This window comes from Dermacentor albipictus, chromosome 3 (assembly GCF_038994185.2).
Source record: "Dermacentor albipictus isolate Rhodes 1998 colony chromosome 3, USDA_Dalb.pri_finalv2, whole genome shotgun sequence".
Lineage (NCBI taxonomy): Eukaryota > Metazoa > Arthropoda > Arachnida > Ixodida > Ixodidae > Dermacentor > Dermacentor albipictus.
Window position 1 is genome coordinate 159,588,400 of NC_091823.1, and position 15,704 is coordinate 159,604,103.

The 15,704-nt window shown below is 44.0% G+C and overlaps 1 protein-coding gene across 1 annotated transcript in view; it reads right to left on the reverse strand.

Moving 5' to 3' along the window:
- The window catches only part of LOC139057012 (lysozyme C-1-like), a 101,184-nt gene that overhangs the window by 15,394 nt on the left and 70,086 nt on the right, over nucleotides 1-15,704 (reverse strand). The window contains exons 2-4 of the mRNA XM_070534819.1: nucleotides 14,318-14,406; nucleotides 6,480-6,555; nucleotides 2,811-2,886 (exon numbers count right to left, since the gene is read on the reverse strand). Coding sequence (XP_070390920.1) covers nucleotides 2,811-2,886; nucleotides 6,480-6,555; nucleotides 14,318-14,406 — 241 coding nt within the window. The remainder of the gene's footprint in view (nucleotides 1-2,810; nucleotides 2,887-6,479; nucleotides 6,556-14,317; nucleotides 14,407-15,704) is intronic.

A 15,704-nucleotide genomic window follows, 5' to 3' on the forward strand; every position in this document is an offset into this window, starting at 1 on the left:
CTGGCCTTGTCCTTGTGCTCTTCTTCTTCATTACATACCTTTCATCTACACGTCATATTAAGTTTGATTACGACTACTGCTACCCTCTCATTATTGCTGCATAATTCGTCAATGTTGCCTGCCATGTCCCTATGGATTAGGAATGCCATCCCTTATTGCTTATTATATGGGAGACCTCTATAGCAAAGGACATGGTCGGTATTCAATAATGTATAAGCCTTACCAGCTCTCCTAATCTCACTAAGGCCGATGATATCTGAAACAATGTCTGATAGTTCCTCAAAGAGTCCTGCTAAGCAAGCTTCGCTCGACAGAGCTCGACTTTTAGATGTTGACAGGGTCAGTTTCCATTGGCGGCCTGTCCGGACCCAGAGCTTCTTAGCGCCCTCTGCTGCGTTACAGGTCTGACCGCCGCCTTGGTCAGGTGCTTCGCAGCTGCTGGGAACTGAAGGCCATGGTTAAGTTCATGGGTGTTACTATACCATATAATTTTAAGTGGAATAGTCGCATTAAAAATTAGAAGGACTCTTAAGATCTCTATCAGGAGGTGAACGGCGAAAGCCTACTCTTCTTCCTCTTATCATTCGCCTCTTTCTCTTTGTCTCTTCTCTTTATATTCTTTCTCTTAGTCGTTACTGCTCACTACTAAGCATGTTTAGTCATTTGTAATCAACTGTGGTAATTAAAAGCTGTCTTTAGACATGTAGGTTTTATCATTGTCATTAGTAGTCATTACAAGTCACTTCAGCCATTATTAGTAATTACTGGTCATTACTGAGCATTTTACTCATTTTTAATCTATTGAAGTCCGTACAATTCATCATTAGACACATTGGTCATTTTGTAGTCATCAGTAAAAATTACAAGTAAATTCAGTCATTATTAGTCATTACTGGTCATTACTAAGCATTTTTAGTCATTCGTAATCAGTTGTAGGCCTTACAAGCCGTAGTTAGACATGTTGGTCATTTCAGTCACTATTTCACTCATTTAACTCATTTCAGTCACTATTAGTCATTACTGCTCACTAGTAAGCATCTTTTGGTCAATTGTATTCAATTGTGGTCATTACAAGCGGTCGTTAGACATAATGGTCATTTCGGAGTCATTAGTAGTCATTACAAGTCATTAGCAGTTATTATTAACCATTACTAGTCATTATTAACATATACGAATCTCTATTATAATGTTATAATTCACTCACTGTCACTATCGACCCTTTTTCATTATTTAATCTGTCTTTAATCTGTCTTCATATAGCGTAATGAACGCTTCGGCGGACACACCGGCGGTCAGGGTATGCTGACACAAACTTCACCATGAGCCTAGAAAGGCTCTCGCCTTAAAACTTAAGCAGCAAAGCAGAAAATGAATCACCGTTCTCGGAAAGAAAATTATTCCTTGTACCCACTAAAGCCAAATTAACGGCTTATTTAAGCATTGTCAAGCCAACATATGGATATGCATACGTCGTATGGGATCTGCACAGGCCATCTCAGATTGATAAATTAGAAAAGGTACAAACGGGAGCAGCGTGATATATTTTATCAAGGTGCTGAATTTCGGTGCCCATAAGTGAGATGTTGGCCGAGCTAAACGTGCCTCTACCTTAAGATAAGAGAAAAGGAGCAAAGTTCAAATTTTGAGTTCCTGCATAATGGCACTATCAATTTAAATGCAAGCTTAAACCTAAAGCGACGTTCGCCTGGTACCCTTGCTCGTACAAACGAGGAATACATACCCATGGTACGAAGAATTAAGTGCTTTTAAGTACTCATTCTCTTCAAGGATCACATAGGAGGGGAATTCATTGCCATGTCGTGTAGTACATACTCCCTAGGTCAGTTTGAAGAAATGTTGCTCAGGTATTTTTCTGTTCGTAAATAGGCCTGTTTTGATTCTACTTTGCTTGTCTTTCTGTGTGCACTGCATCCCTGGTACATGCTTGGTCGGCCCGCAACGTTGCCGTGTGTGTTTGGGTGTATCTGCGGGCCTCTTTCACGCTCGGAAATACACTATTATTTATCGCGTAGTGAGCAACAGAAAGCTGTATCGGGAGTTTTTACTGTTGCTCTACAACGTTTTCATTGAAATTTTTCATGTAATTACAACATTTGAGAAGTTGATAAAATAATTAAGACTAATTATGTAAGTAAGCCGAATGCAAATATCATCTGAGTATCTCCAAGCGACGGCAAACATTACCTTGGTTCTGTCCAGCTACGTCGCATCTACATATTTTTAAATCTTGGTGCATATATAGTTGGGACAGCCTGCATATTATTCCTTATGAAACGTAAAGCTTCTCCTGCCATGTATGAAAAGTTCTACGTAGGTACAATTCCGTATGTTGCTTTTTTTTCCTGCTTTTTAATGGCCCGACAGGGCTCACAGTACAAAAATGTATAAAGATAATAAATGCAATTGAAATTTTGGAGCATCACGCACACAGATATAGCCTTCTGTGGAGAGTTTCTTCGGTAACCCCGGACTAGTACTGATATATTCGACGATAAGCAGAGAGAATCATGCCTGCTACTGAACTCAGCAAATTTATAAAGAATTTGAGTATAAAATGAATTATTAGCTCACTGCTACGTGGACAAAACAAATGTTGGAGCCGCCAAGCATGCCACAAAGCGAAATGAACAAGATTTCACACTCTAGCTGCAAGAATAAAGACTGCGAACACTGGGCGGTTTGTGTGCACCTCGATCAAATTAATCAGGCAACAAGGAACTTTAACAATGCGACCGTTTCGAAACTGCTGAGAGAAAAAGCAAATATGCGGCACACATTCATTTACTCACCAGTACTTGAAGCCCCACAGGTGACGGACCAGCGCTGCGCAGCGGATATCGTTTTCAAGGTTTTCATCCAAGAATGCTGGAATGAAACAGCGGGCTTCTGGAACTTGCACTTAAAATTAAAACTATGCCGTGAAACATGAAAGCAACATTTTGTGAGGTTTTATTCTCGCGCAGTTTAGCCCGTGTGCGACCATCTCGGTGACAAAATATTGCGCATGCGCATTAAAGTGACACGTTAGGACAGCGTCAGCAACGTATAGTTGCATAATCACACAGCACCAACGACCTCGACATGCCTGAAGGTGACGACCGGAAGCGCGACGGTGTGCCTGAGACATTTCCCCGCTCGCATTGATACCAAGCTGCCGCCCAGCCACGGGCATTCATGCGCATGCTCGACCGGGTGGAAAGATGCCGCGACCTGATTCCACAAGGCTCACTACCACCGTGACTGCTTCGTTCACTTGGTCAAAGAGTGCACTGAAAAAGCCTGGCAACATGAACGGTCCCTGCCCCCCAGCGCACAAGCCTACATGCAGCACAGTCTCTGCGCAGAGATTGAAGCAGCGGGCAAATCAGCGAGTAGGATAGGCACCTAAGTACAGGAAGTCTGGTTCATGAAGTTCTGCATTCAGGAACCTGCAGGGCATCGAGAGTTGCATAATCCAATGGGACGATGCAGTGCGCAAGCAGCGCCGTTTTGGTTCCAGTGACATCAAAAGGTTTTTAACCCCCCGTTGTAGAAGTAACCTAAATAAAAGGGAGGTAAATTTGCACCACCAGAAGTATGGAAGGCTAAAACCAATAAAAAGTAAATGAAGAGGTGCTAAAAAAATCAATGAGAATTTAGAAAAATGCCAATCGAGAAAAGTCAAATTCATACTGCTGAAGTATTCTTCGAAAACTCTATTTTCGTTAGTTTCACGATAAGAGGGCGTCTTCTAGAAAATAAAGGCCAAATTTCTTTTTTTTTATTTCGTAACGTATTCCTAGCTCCGGTAAGTCAGAGTGGCGTAAAGAATTTCAATATATTTTCTAGTATTATGGTCGTTGTAGCTCAGTAAATGTTCCTAAAACTTCTTAAGCTAAGACTCCAGCTCTACCAGAATACCATGTCATTCAGCTTTCCTAAAGGATATCTTGCAGGACGGTTACGAATGTGTAATGCGAACGTTTAAGCGTTAGGGGGGCTGCGGTGTAGGCGAGGCGTTTGCGCTCCCGATCTCGAGCTCACCGAGGCACTTGGTGGTCTCAAGGTTTTCTCTCTTGCATGACAATTCAGCCTAAATAGTGTTTTACAACACTCTCCTTCAAACTACTGCGCTTCTCTCCAACGCTCGAGCACACGCCGGCTCTCTAAACATACACTGTCGCAGCCGAAGGTGGCGTGACTACGAAGGCATGACAATGGATATAAAATAGTAAAATGATAAGGATAGTATAAGGACAACAATGCCAATACGAAAGCATGGCGTCAATGCGATAACTATGGGTGTATGGAAATGGCGTGACGACGATAACGGTATGACGAGAATCAGGTGGTGAAGCTGGAATTCGGACGATCGAACGATGACGACGGTATAATGACGACGGTGTGACCACAAATGCACGACGACGATGACGTTATATCGGTGTCATAATAACGAGTGAAGGGGAATATCGTAATCGCGATGGAATGGCAAAGAAGAAATGACGTCGATTGAGCGACGACGGCCTGACCCCAATGATATGACGGCGAGTGAGTGACGATGATGACGTGAGAGGGTACGACAGCGACTGCGTGACAACATGCCCAGTGGCACATATTCCACTAGCATTTACCCATTCGAACTGTAAACTCCACTATCGCCGGAATCGGCGTACCATTGTAGATAGCCCCTACGGCGCAAAACTGAGCAACAACTAAAGAAAAGCCAACGCTTCCTAAATAAACTAAGCCTGAGCAGATTCCATCATAATCCAAGATGTTACGGCAAGCTATTACGGAAACTTCGAAAGCAGCGTCACAAACCCTCTTTTTTTTAAATTTAATGGGTGAAATGAAAACATCAAACTAACTATAATGCAATGAGCAAACCGAGAACAGGGTTTAAACAGGAGCCAACGTTTCGACAAGTGAACTTGTCTTCTTCAAGGCGACATATGCTTTCCTCACCACAGTATATGTAAGTAGGGTTCTTGTAAAGGGGAGAGAGCGTATGGTTGGTGGGCGCGGCAACGAGCGAATGTGTGTTAGCGGCGAGGATGGTCAATTCAGAATAAGGGAGTGCTGTGAACAAGGCCAGAGGTCTGTCAGTCACGTGTGAACGGCTAGAATGCGCTAAGCTGAATTCGAATTACTGTAGTCTTTTTAGTGTGCTTTTCTGTGGCTTTACTTTCTGCGGAAACAAGATATTATTCCTGATGTCCTGCTTCGTTGTTGCTTATAACATCGCAAAGATATACCTCAGCCGCAGGGACCGTATTTTCCTATGCGATGAATGCACAATTTAAGCAATTTACACATAAGAAACAGTACACCTGCTGGACCAATAGCGTTCGCTTTCAAAGCTACGATGTCTATGCGGAAGCATTATGTATTCTGCCAGGAAGTTCACAACCACATGACAAACGTAACTTTTTTGCGGACCATTTTTATGTACTAAACAGACCTGATTGAAAGTGTTATAGCGTAAGGAGCAGGGTAGCTGGGTCAGCTGGCCAGACGCACCGAGCCACACTCGGGGGCCCTCCGTTCCAGAAGAACAACCACGACTCCAATCGTCTGCGATCACATCTCTCACTTCTCTCTACGTGCTCCTTGACAGCACCAGACTTTCTATTGCCACTATGACGTCGTGTATGACGCAACAACAAAACCGAAACTAGAAACGAAACCAACTGTACAACAACAACACAACAGAAAGGAACCTGCGACTACGCTGATTTATTGTCTTCATCATGAAACTGATCGCCATCGCAGTGACTTACCACAACAGGTTTAAAAGCTGCATGTAAGTTGGCCTTGGCCCGACAGTATTCTCTGCTCTCACTTTTGCTATCACATTTTAGAAAAAAAAAATAATCTATGACCGGAGTTATTCGAGGTGAAAAAAAAGCCCTACACGATCCTCAAGGTTCTCTTTCGTCTTTTGCACTTACACATACAGTAGATCTATAGCTCCAAGCTGGTGAGAGCCATGCTTCTCCCAGTGGCAAGACACCAAGCAGAGCTTTCGTTTATTTCGTTTCAAAAAGCACCAAATTAAAGTCACGCACGTAACCATGCACATTCACTCCATTTTCCTACATTTTTCATGTTGACCAGTGCTTCTGTCGCTGCACCACTCGTGTGTGAAGTTTCAAGGAGGCCATCCAGTAGCGATTGTTACACACTTATATCTAGTCGAAACACCAACAATTCCCATTTTAAAAGGTAACCAAAAGACGCGCCACCTATTTATGGATATTGTACGCCTTCATATATGTGTAAGGACTTGACATTTGACTTACGTTATTGGGACAATACGATCTCTCTATCAGCCTGACCTACTCATAGCCTTCAAGAAGATGCTTCTATGCGAAACGACGAAAAAATGGTGGAGCTTTGCTCCGAAAGGTTATAGTGTTAGAAAAGACAGTCACCAATGGCAAGAACGAAAGTGTCCAGTGTATTGCACGCTTACATACCATCGCAGAGTTCATGACAGCGTCCGTTGCGCATACCAGGCTTGTATTTATCGAAGCAGAAGAATTGACTCGCCAGCTGCAATGACATACAGAAAGAAGTCAGATTGCCCAAGTGAACAATTGTTGCGGGTAAGATAATACACGGCTGGCAACCTTTTGCTTTGGCTCAGCGTTGGAAAATTGCCGTGTGTGAATAAGGCAAAAACAAACGAGAAAATAAAAAAAGGAGAGCAGCGCAACAGCAAAACAAAAGAAAACGGTGCCGTCTGTGATTACATTTGAGCTAAGAGCAACACCACGGCTTACCTTTTGCGCATTTTGTTTCCAAGAAATCCGCGCTCACGTAGCGGTAACCTCTCTTGAAGAAATCTTAATAATAATAATAATATATGGGGTTTTACGTGCCAAAACCACTTTCTGATTATGAGGCACGCCGTAGTGGGGGACTCCGGAAATTTTGACCGCCTGGGGTTCTTTAACGTGCACCTAAATCTATGTACACGGGTGTTTTCGCATTTCGCCCCCATCGAAATGCGGCCGCCGTGGTCGGAATTCGATCCCGCGACCACGTGCTCAGCAGCCTAACACCATAGCCACTGAGCAACCACGGCGGGTTTGAAGAAATCTTGGCATCACTGAATACTTGATCACTTTTGACAGAATCACTACAAGAAACTGTAAATCACACTTACTACGCAGACTGTAGGGATACAGTCACCCAGCACTCTATAAATGAAACCCCTGAACACCCCAAATAGTATAGCCAGCCAGGTACAATTACAGCTAAGCTCCCTACCTTTTCCAGGGAAGGTGATAATGCGACAAGCGCTTAGAAACATCATATGCCTGTTTTGGCGGTGTTCGGGAGAAAAACTAAATCATTCATGAAATTCATTTTTGACGTAGTCTGGGGCATTTGAGGGCCAGTATATACGTAAATTTTGAAGTATGTTTGGGAATTAGGGGTTAAATAAAGTTGCTGAACACTAAGTCTTGGCCCATTTATAGGCGCTATAAGAAACGCCTATAATGTTTCTGCGCTCCAATGGGAGGCGTAAACATGGCCGAATTATCATATTTGCAGGAAATAAAAACCACTCTATTCGTAACAATTAGCGAATGTTTTAGATGTGTAAATTAATTATTTAAGCACTCTGAAAGTACCTGCTGAGGGCTCGTCCTCTTCCAATTTTTATGAGTGATACGAGTCATGCAGCTGCTTTTCCCCTGTGTTCTCGGTGAACTATGCAAAGCACACTGTTCATATTTCAATCAAATAGTGGAAATCTTGTCAATGAATAATGCTTAGGCTGTATTTGTTAAATATAACTTTACCCAAGGTTCCTCAGTGAGGCGTTTCAGTGTGTGATACTTCCATTATCCGGAAAGTTTTGAAATATTTTTACTGGACACCAACTTCAAATGTGATGAAAATACGTGTAATATTATGTGTAATGTGTGAAACAATATCACAATAATTGTTTAAATAAACGCGTTCCCAATTATTACCAAGCCTTCGTTGTCTTGAAACAATATTATGTTCAGCACAGAGGCTGAATCACTGACTTCTTAAGTGCAAATTTCTGTGTTTCGTTTCGCAATGCTCACGGGGCTATCTGCATTTTTGACTACTTACAGAGTGACTGGATGATAATAAAAGACGTCCAAATTGCAGATTTACACAATACATTCCTGCATACGTCACAAGGCTCCGTCAACGAAACTATTTGTTGGTTATGGAAAAAAATAGCAACAAAGACTCGCTTACTTTATTGTACTGCCCTGCACATGCAGCTAAAGAACTAGTGCCTCTAGTGCAGGCGTTCTGTACTTTCATTAGAGGTTGGTGCAAATTGCAGTGACGCAATGAACATACATTCGTTGCCTACAAGCTACTGTATGTTTGAATTTGTGTGACAGCAGGCACGGTAAATGTTCTCTCCTACATCTGTCTTGCGCGCCTTATAATCCATCATTTCATTTCATTGTAATGTACCTGTTTAAACAGTTACTCATTAAGAAAGTCAAATATAAAACTACTTACTACGTCAAGCACTTCGCATGCGTGAAAACGCACTCATTGCAAAGCCTAGTCACTTGATAATCTTGGCTCGCTTTGAGGTGAAATACAGGTACTGTGCATCTGTTTATATTAGCCTCTGCATTTGTCTTTTCTTCAAACGTGGTTGTGTATTAGCTAGCTAGGTTGTCACTAGATGAGTGAGGTTTGGCCCATGCCCAATTCAATCAAATGACTTGAGTAGCTTGCTGTCGCTCACTGACTTCATAAATCCTCTGCAAACTTCTTTTTTTACCCAGGGAAATAATAAAAAAGATAACACATGCATGGATGATGTTCACAGCAGAAGATGGTCTCAAGGTGATCATCCTTGATTATCGCCATCGCTGAGGAGCAAAATTTGTCTGCATGCACTTTGACCACGTGCTATACGTTGCTTGAATGCTGAATGAGGTATGACTAAGTAGTGAAAGGGCAGCAGAATGGGCACCCGGGCCTTTCTTCAGGGCATTGTTGCCTTATGTGCAGCCGTAAACCTTTGTAATCTCTTAAGACATGAATTAATACTATTTCTATTTGTGGGGACATTATCAGCACCAACAAGAAATGTACGCACTACGTGATTTCACTCATAATGAGGTGTCTTGTCAGCTATATGAATTAATATTTGTTTTCATACAAACATTCTGCTTTTCAAATTATATCTGATAAGCATCTCTTCATAAGGCGACTATCATACATACATATCACTTTTATGTCTGTCATAATCAAGTGTAATCAATTGCTTACGACGTACTGTAAGCTAGTTGGTCAGTCATGATCGAATAAGGCAGCCTACTTCGAATCAGGGACGAAACACAGAATGGACAAACGCGAGCGCTGTGTGTCATGCAGCTCTCAATCGTGTTTTTTTAAATTCTGTGTTATGTCGCTGTTTCGAGATGCGCTGCCATATTCCATCAGGTAATAAATTGTAGGCTCACTTATTAGCTTGGCTGCTACTAAAAAAACGTGAGCAGCAAAGTGCCAGTAAATCAACAAGCCATTGTTGAGGATTTACACGCGTAGGCAGCGATAAAGAGAAGCGACTCGTCGATCTACACAGCTGTATTCCGCGATAATAAAACCTTCTGTCGGAGTACGTTGATCGGAGCGTCGGAGTGTTCAACGCCGTTGCTACGACATACGCCTTGTCCATTGGTTTAAAAACGCGTCTGTGTTCACGTTCACGCGCGTTCTTGCAAGTTTTCGCTAGCACACTTACACAAAGGGCGCCATCCCGCGCGACACAGCTGAGTACATGGCGATATATGTTCTTAGAGCATGATGCGGTACCAATAAATAAAAGAAAATGTAGCGTAGGGAAGCTGACTGCGCCGTGTTCAAAAGGTGGGTCATCGCGACAACGCAATACATGCAGTCGCAGAACCTAACGTGACAGCGCAAGAGTCGCGTTCTTGCCATGACGCGGGAGCTTGAATCTACATTGACAAAAATATTCCAGTTGTGATCATCTCCTGCTGGCGATAGTTGCCAGCTCCCCGACGTCGCGTCCTCAATCGGAGTGCGGATGTCAGCGAACGAAGAAAGCTCTCAAGTTATCTCTTCTTGAAAGACGTAGAATGCTTTCCATTCTGTCCTTTTTGCACAAATTATATCTCATCCACCCTTCCTTTGCTATGTCCCGCACCACACCAGCGCATGGCATACTTCCACGCATTGACTACCTACTGAAAGTCGAACCCATCTTTGCTCGCACTAATCTCTTCTTTCATTCGCCTCTCGTTGTCGCCACCTGTCAATGAAATCTTCTGCCTGGCACCGTTGCATCTGTCACTGATTACGAAGCGTTTGTAACCAGCCTGAAATGTCACTTTGAGCCGTAGCCTTCATCATTCCCCTCCCCCTTTCTATATATATATATATATATATATATATATATATATATATATATATATATATATATATATATATATATATATATATATATATATATATATTACGCTACTCTCTGTAAAGGTTGAATGTTCATTGATGCTTGTTGCTATGTCTTTATATTTTGAGTTTTTCTTTTCAATATGCTGCTAACGGCCAATGACTTCCGTGCACATCGTAGTGCTGCGTTGCTTACTGTCCTGCCCCCCCCCTCCCCTATTCCAAAATGCTTAAGGACACTGCGCACATCTCTAGTGTATTTTTTCATCTGGAGCGGTGGTGCCGCAAGACTGGTCTAAGACAGCTCCACTGTCAAAAGAAGGCTCATCGTCATCGTCCCCACAATTACCGTTCACTTTCCCTCACCAGTGTTGTCCCAAACTAATGGCGCATATAACCTATTCTAATATTGTAGAGTACCTAACATCCGGTAATTTCTTCAATCCTAATCAACATGGTTTTCAGAAAGGCATGTCCTTCGAGACTTAACTAGCTCTCTTCGTTAATGACATTAGCTCACATCGCACATCTTAATCGAAACGTACCTATAGATGCCCTCTTTCTAGATTTCCAAAAGGCATTCGACAAGGTTCCTCATGAACGGCTCTTCCTAAAGCTATCGCGTCTTAATCGTAAACCTTGTTTTCTCCAATGGATACACAAATTTCTGACTAACCATCAACACTTCGTCTACGCTAACCAATGCTTGTCAAATTTATCACCCGTGATCTCCAGCGTGCCGCAAGGCACTTTCCTGGGACCACTGTTCTTCTTAATATACATTAGCGACTTACCGAGGGGTTGGTCTTCCAACATTTTTTTTTATTTGCGCAACCTATCGTCCTGTTAATACCTACGCCGATTCTCGTGCTCTCCAGTCCAACCTCAACGCCACTGAAACCTGGTGTAATAATTTGCTAATGTCTTTCAAAGCCAAAACAAAAGAAAACGTCGTTACTTAATTTCAACCGCCGCCAATCATATATTTCAGCTAATTGCGTTACGGTTCTGAAATATGTGTCGTGGCTTCTTATAAGTACTTGGGTATTAACTTGCCCTGCAACCTCAGTTGGTCTTCACTCACATGCAGCATTAGCAATGATGCCAATCGTGCTTTATGCTACCGGCGCTGTAATCTACGTCTTGTTCCCCCTTCAGTAGAACTGCTAGCCTATTTAACAGTTGCCCGATCCAAACTGGAATACGCATGCTGAGTGTGGGACCCGTACAAATGTGACCTGGCAATAGCACTGGAATCCATACAGAATCGCGCAGAAAGGTTTATTCACTCCGACTACTCTTACCCCACTCGTGACACTAAAGTCAGCTCTGAACCTCCCAACCCTCGAGCCCTGCCGCAAAACAGTGAGGCTGCGTCTGCTTTAAATGTTTTATCACTCGCTGCTTCGCCAGACCGACATCACTCCTTTGCATCGCGCTTCATCCCTTCATAGCCATTCAAAGGCTGTTTATCCACCTCCAGCTCACACCACTGCTCATCTTAACTTTTTCTTCGTTCAGTCAGCCAAGGACTGGAATCATCGACCTGCTCAAATGGTGCACTAGCCCAGTCATTCATCATTGAATGGATTCATTGAAAATATTACCTACTAGATACGCTCACCCTTCATGTAAAACCCCAATAGGGGTTTTTGAGGTATAAACAAATAGATAAATAAATAAATAAGTGAACAAATAAATAAATAAATAAATATCACCTTGAAGTGTGGCTTCACGGCAGCGAAGTGCGCTGCCGCAAAGGCACACATTGTCTCCTGGGGACCCCTCCCTCTCCTCACCCACGCGTGTTGAAGCTCCGCTCTCCTCTCTATGGTGGCCCATTCTCCCCTTTACGGCTCGGCATTTTGAGTTTAGTAGTTAGCGAATAGTATGCGCGGCGCCAGCATACTAGAACTGGCAATATAATGAGCTGCGCTGAACAGCTGCCCTAGCGCAGCAGCAGCTCATGGTAAAGCTTTCACACGACAGGAGCAGATCGCGACTTGAGCTTGCGGATTGAGGTGATCATACGTACTACGTCACTACGTACTACGTACTACGTCACCCGTGCCCGCGGTGCTCGCGGGGCCCGCGCGAAGCGCTTTGTGATGCGGCACGGTCGCGCTTCGACAACGTTGCTCATGCTAGGGCTGCTGGGTCGGCGCTGTAATTCTCTGTGTCAGGCGTAGGCTAACTGCGAAGTAGTTCGATTCATATCGTATGCCACGTGTCTGATTCTTCCGCTGTCACGTCCGTTGTATGAATCGCGCTTGTTCAGCATCGCCTAAAGGGTAAGTGGGGTAGGTGGGGGATTGGGGGGGAGGGGGGTGTAAGCGGATGTAAGCGGAGAGCCATTGGCCAAACATACGACGTGAACGAGTCGTGCATTCGCGAACGGATACCATTCGCAAGGATTTTAGCGTTGTTGTATGCAGTTATTTTCGCGGGTTATAAACGCGGATTAATTTCTTTACGTGTGAACATATATGCCCTCACTTTGAAGATTCGCGATGCAGGCGGATGAAGCTCGGTGTTAAGAGCTGGCGCACCGCCAAGAATTTTCTTCGGGGCTATTGTAGCTGGAGGAGCAGGTCATATGCAATGGCGGGTTTTACGCATAAACATACAGTACGTACAGTACGTACACATTGCCACATACTCAGCGGCCCAAGTTAGTCCGACCGTTGGTGTCGAACCCTGCTCTTTCAGACAGCCGCCCGATGCGCTAGCCATTCGACAAAGTACTATACAGTGACCCAGAATATATAGGCGTGAAAACAGTTAGGTAAGTACGTGCTTATACAGATAAAACATTTTTGCCCCGGAAAGTGTGTGAAGTACCTTAAGAATGACAACGAATTAACAGCGTGGCAAGCCCCGTAGTTTTGGAGAGATTTTGCCGTTCTGTCGGCGCAAATTTTAGAATTATGAAGTCATTGCCCACGAGTAGGCGGGCACAGCACGTTTCGAATAAGGAATCGAACAGTGTCATATTAGAGTTGGTCTTGCACTCGAATAGTCACTACTCGTATATGGTAATATTTTTTTTCAATATTAATAAAATATTTCGAAAGGACTACTGCGCCGCATTAAACATAAGACTGGAGCAAACGTATGGTAAATTTCCATCCCGCGTGCATAGTATACACATCAATTATGAGAACTTGCGTAGTGGAGCAGGCTATCTCGCTTAGGTAGGCACACATTACAGGCAATACACCGATCACTCGCACTTTCTAAAGAGTAATGTGCATGCGAAGAAATAGCTTGTCTGTTCCTAATAATTTATTTGCGCATATAGTAAGCAACGCTGCATACCGTATTATCTAATGACAGAAACTTGCTAAATTTAAGAATACTAAGATTTGAAGATCGCTTTAAATTAATTGTGATCTTTTCGATATTCCATTCAATTCCCTGCTGGCGCTATTTGATTTGTATACGATTCGAACTAAGCAATCACTGTTCCTACACTCATAAAAATTTATGGCTGTCATACTTATGCCGCATCAACACTCGGAAATCCCGATGTACAGTTTTGAGCTTCAAAACAGCTTTGAAATATGCCCATGGGTCCTAATTTGCACAGTAAGTTCTTCACTGCAGCGAGATATGACTTTGACAGCAGTGCCGTCAGCATGGCAGGGGTATACTACTAAAAGTGCTTAAACTTCACGGGTGTGCACTCAGCAAGGGTTAAGGGCTTTAACGTAAATATTGAGACAACACTTCTGGCAGTTAACTCGGGCGTTAAATGGTGTTAAAGCGTCAAGGTATGGGTCCACACAGGTGGATCGCTCTGGCAACACTCGGCGACGACCTTTGCGCACTGTTCCCGCCGATGTTCAGCGACGAAGCTGACATCGCTTAAATGGCGCCTCACCTGAAATATGCCGACAGTTCGCTGACCTCCCTCTCGTTTCACTTGCTTCGTCATGTTGAATTTGCTCACCATGTTGGCCACGCAGAGAACTGCACAAAAGGACAGCAGGCAAGGTGCTGCTTAAATAACCATAGAATACATACGCATAACGCTCACGCAGTCAGGGGCCCCTGTTTCCGTTAGTAATAGTAACGGCTATGCCGTTGTCATAGCCGTTATCATTGAAAAGGAAAGTATGCAATCAATGCATTTTACCGGTGCCGACATATGGGGCAGATACTTGGAGACCGTCAAAGAAGCTTGAGAACAAGTTAAGGACCACGCAAAGAGCGATGGAACAAAGGATGCTAGGCATAACTTTAAGAGACAGAAAGAGAGTGGTTTGGATCAGAGAGCAAATGGGTATAGACGATATTCTAATCGACATTAAGAGAAAAAAATGGCGCTGGGCAGGTCATGTAGTGCACAGATTAGATAACTGTTGGACCATTAGGGTGACAAAATGAGTACCAAGACAAGGGAAGTGCAGTGGAGGACGGCAGAAGATTAGGTGGTGCGACGAAATTCGGAAATTTGCGCGTGATGGTTGGAATTGGTCGGCGCAGGACAGGGGTAATTGGAGATCGCAGGGAGAGGCCTTCGTCCTGCAGTGGACCTAAATATGATGGTGATGATGACGATGGTGATCATGATGATGATGATGATGACAACGGCGTCGAAGGCAGCAAACAACAGAAAAGCAGCATCGCATTTCTGTTACCCTATGCCAACCTCAACGGTTTTGTACAAATCTTTACAACTAATTTACCACATGTGACACATATATTTCGACAGTGTAACCTACTCTTGTTTCTGCGCGGACTCGACCACACATTGGTTGTACCAGCTGGTTGTACATTGTTAAGAACGGCCTGCTGAGGTGCAAGTTTTGCCAGCCAGGTGCGAGAGTGGCGTTGACTTTTCCTGGAAAGCCACCGTCACCCTCTAGCCAAACGGCGTCACTAATCGTATCTTCGACTGTTCGCCTGTATGCCCCGAAGCAGAGTCGGGTAGATCGGGCGTTTCCCGAGCTCAAGGCTAGAGGACAAGCGCGCAAGCCGAACGTGCGACTCGCTCTCAGAGGAGGAAATTGCCGACGCGAAACCTCGTGACTACTGCCAACGTCCGATGATTCACCTATTCAAAGCTCCCGGCTCTGCCAGAAAAACCGGTGGACGTGCCGGCGGGACGAGCGTTCGTCGAGACGCCAGCATGCAGTGGCCTAGGTTGTCAAGGTTACGGTGGGCCGTCGCCAACAGCAGCGACGTGGCGCTGCGATGACGTTTCAATCTCAATGACTGCTCCGACGACAGGGCTCGGAGCGCCTCAGAGCGCTCCAAGATGGACG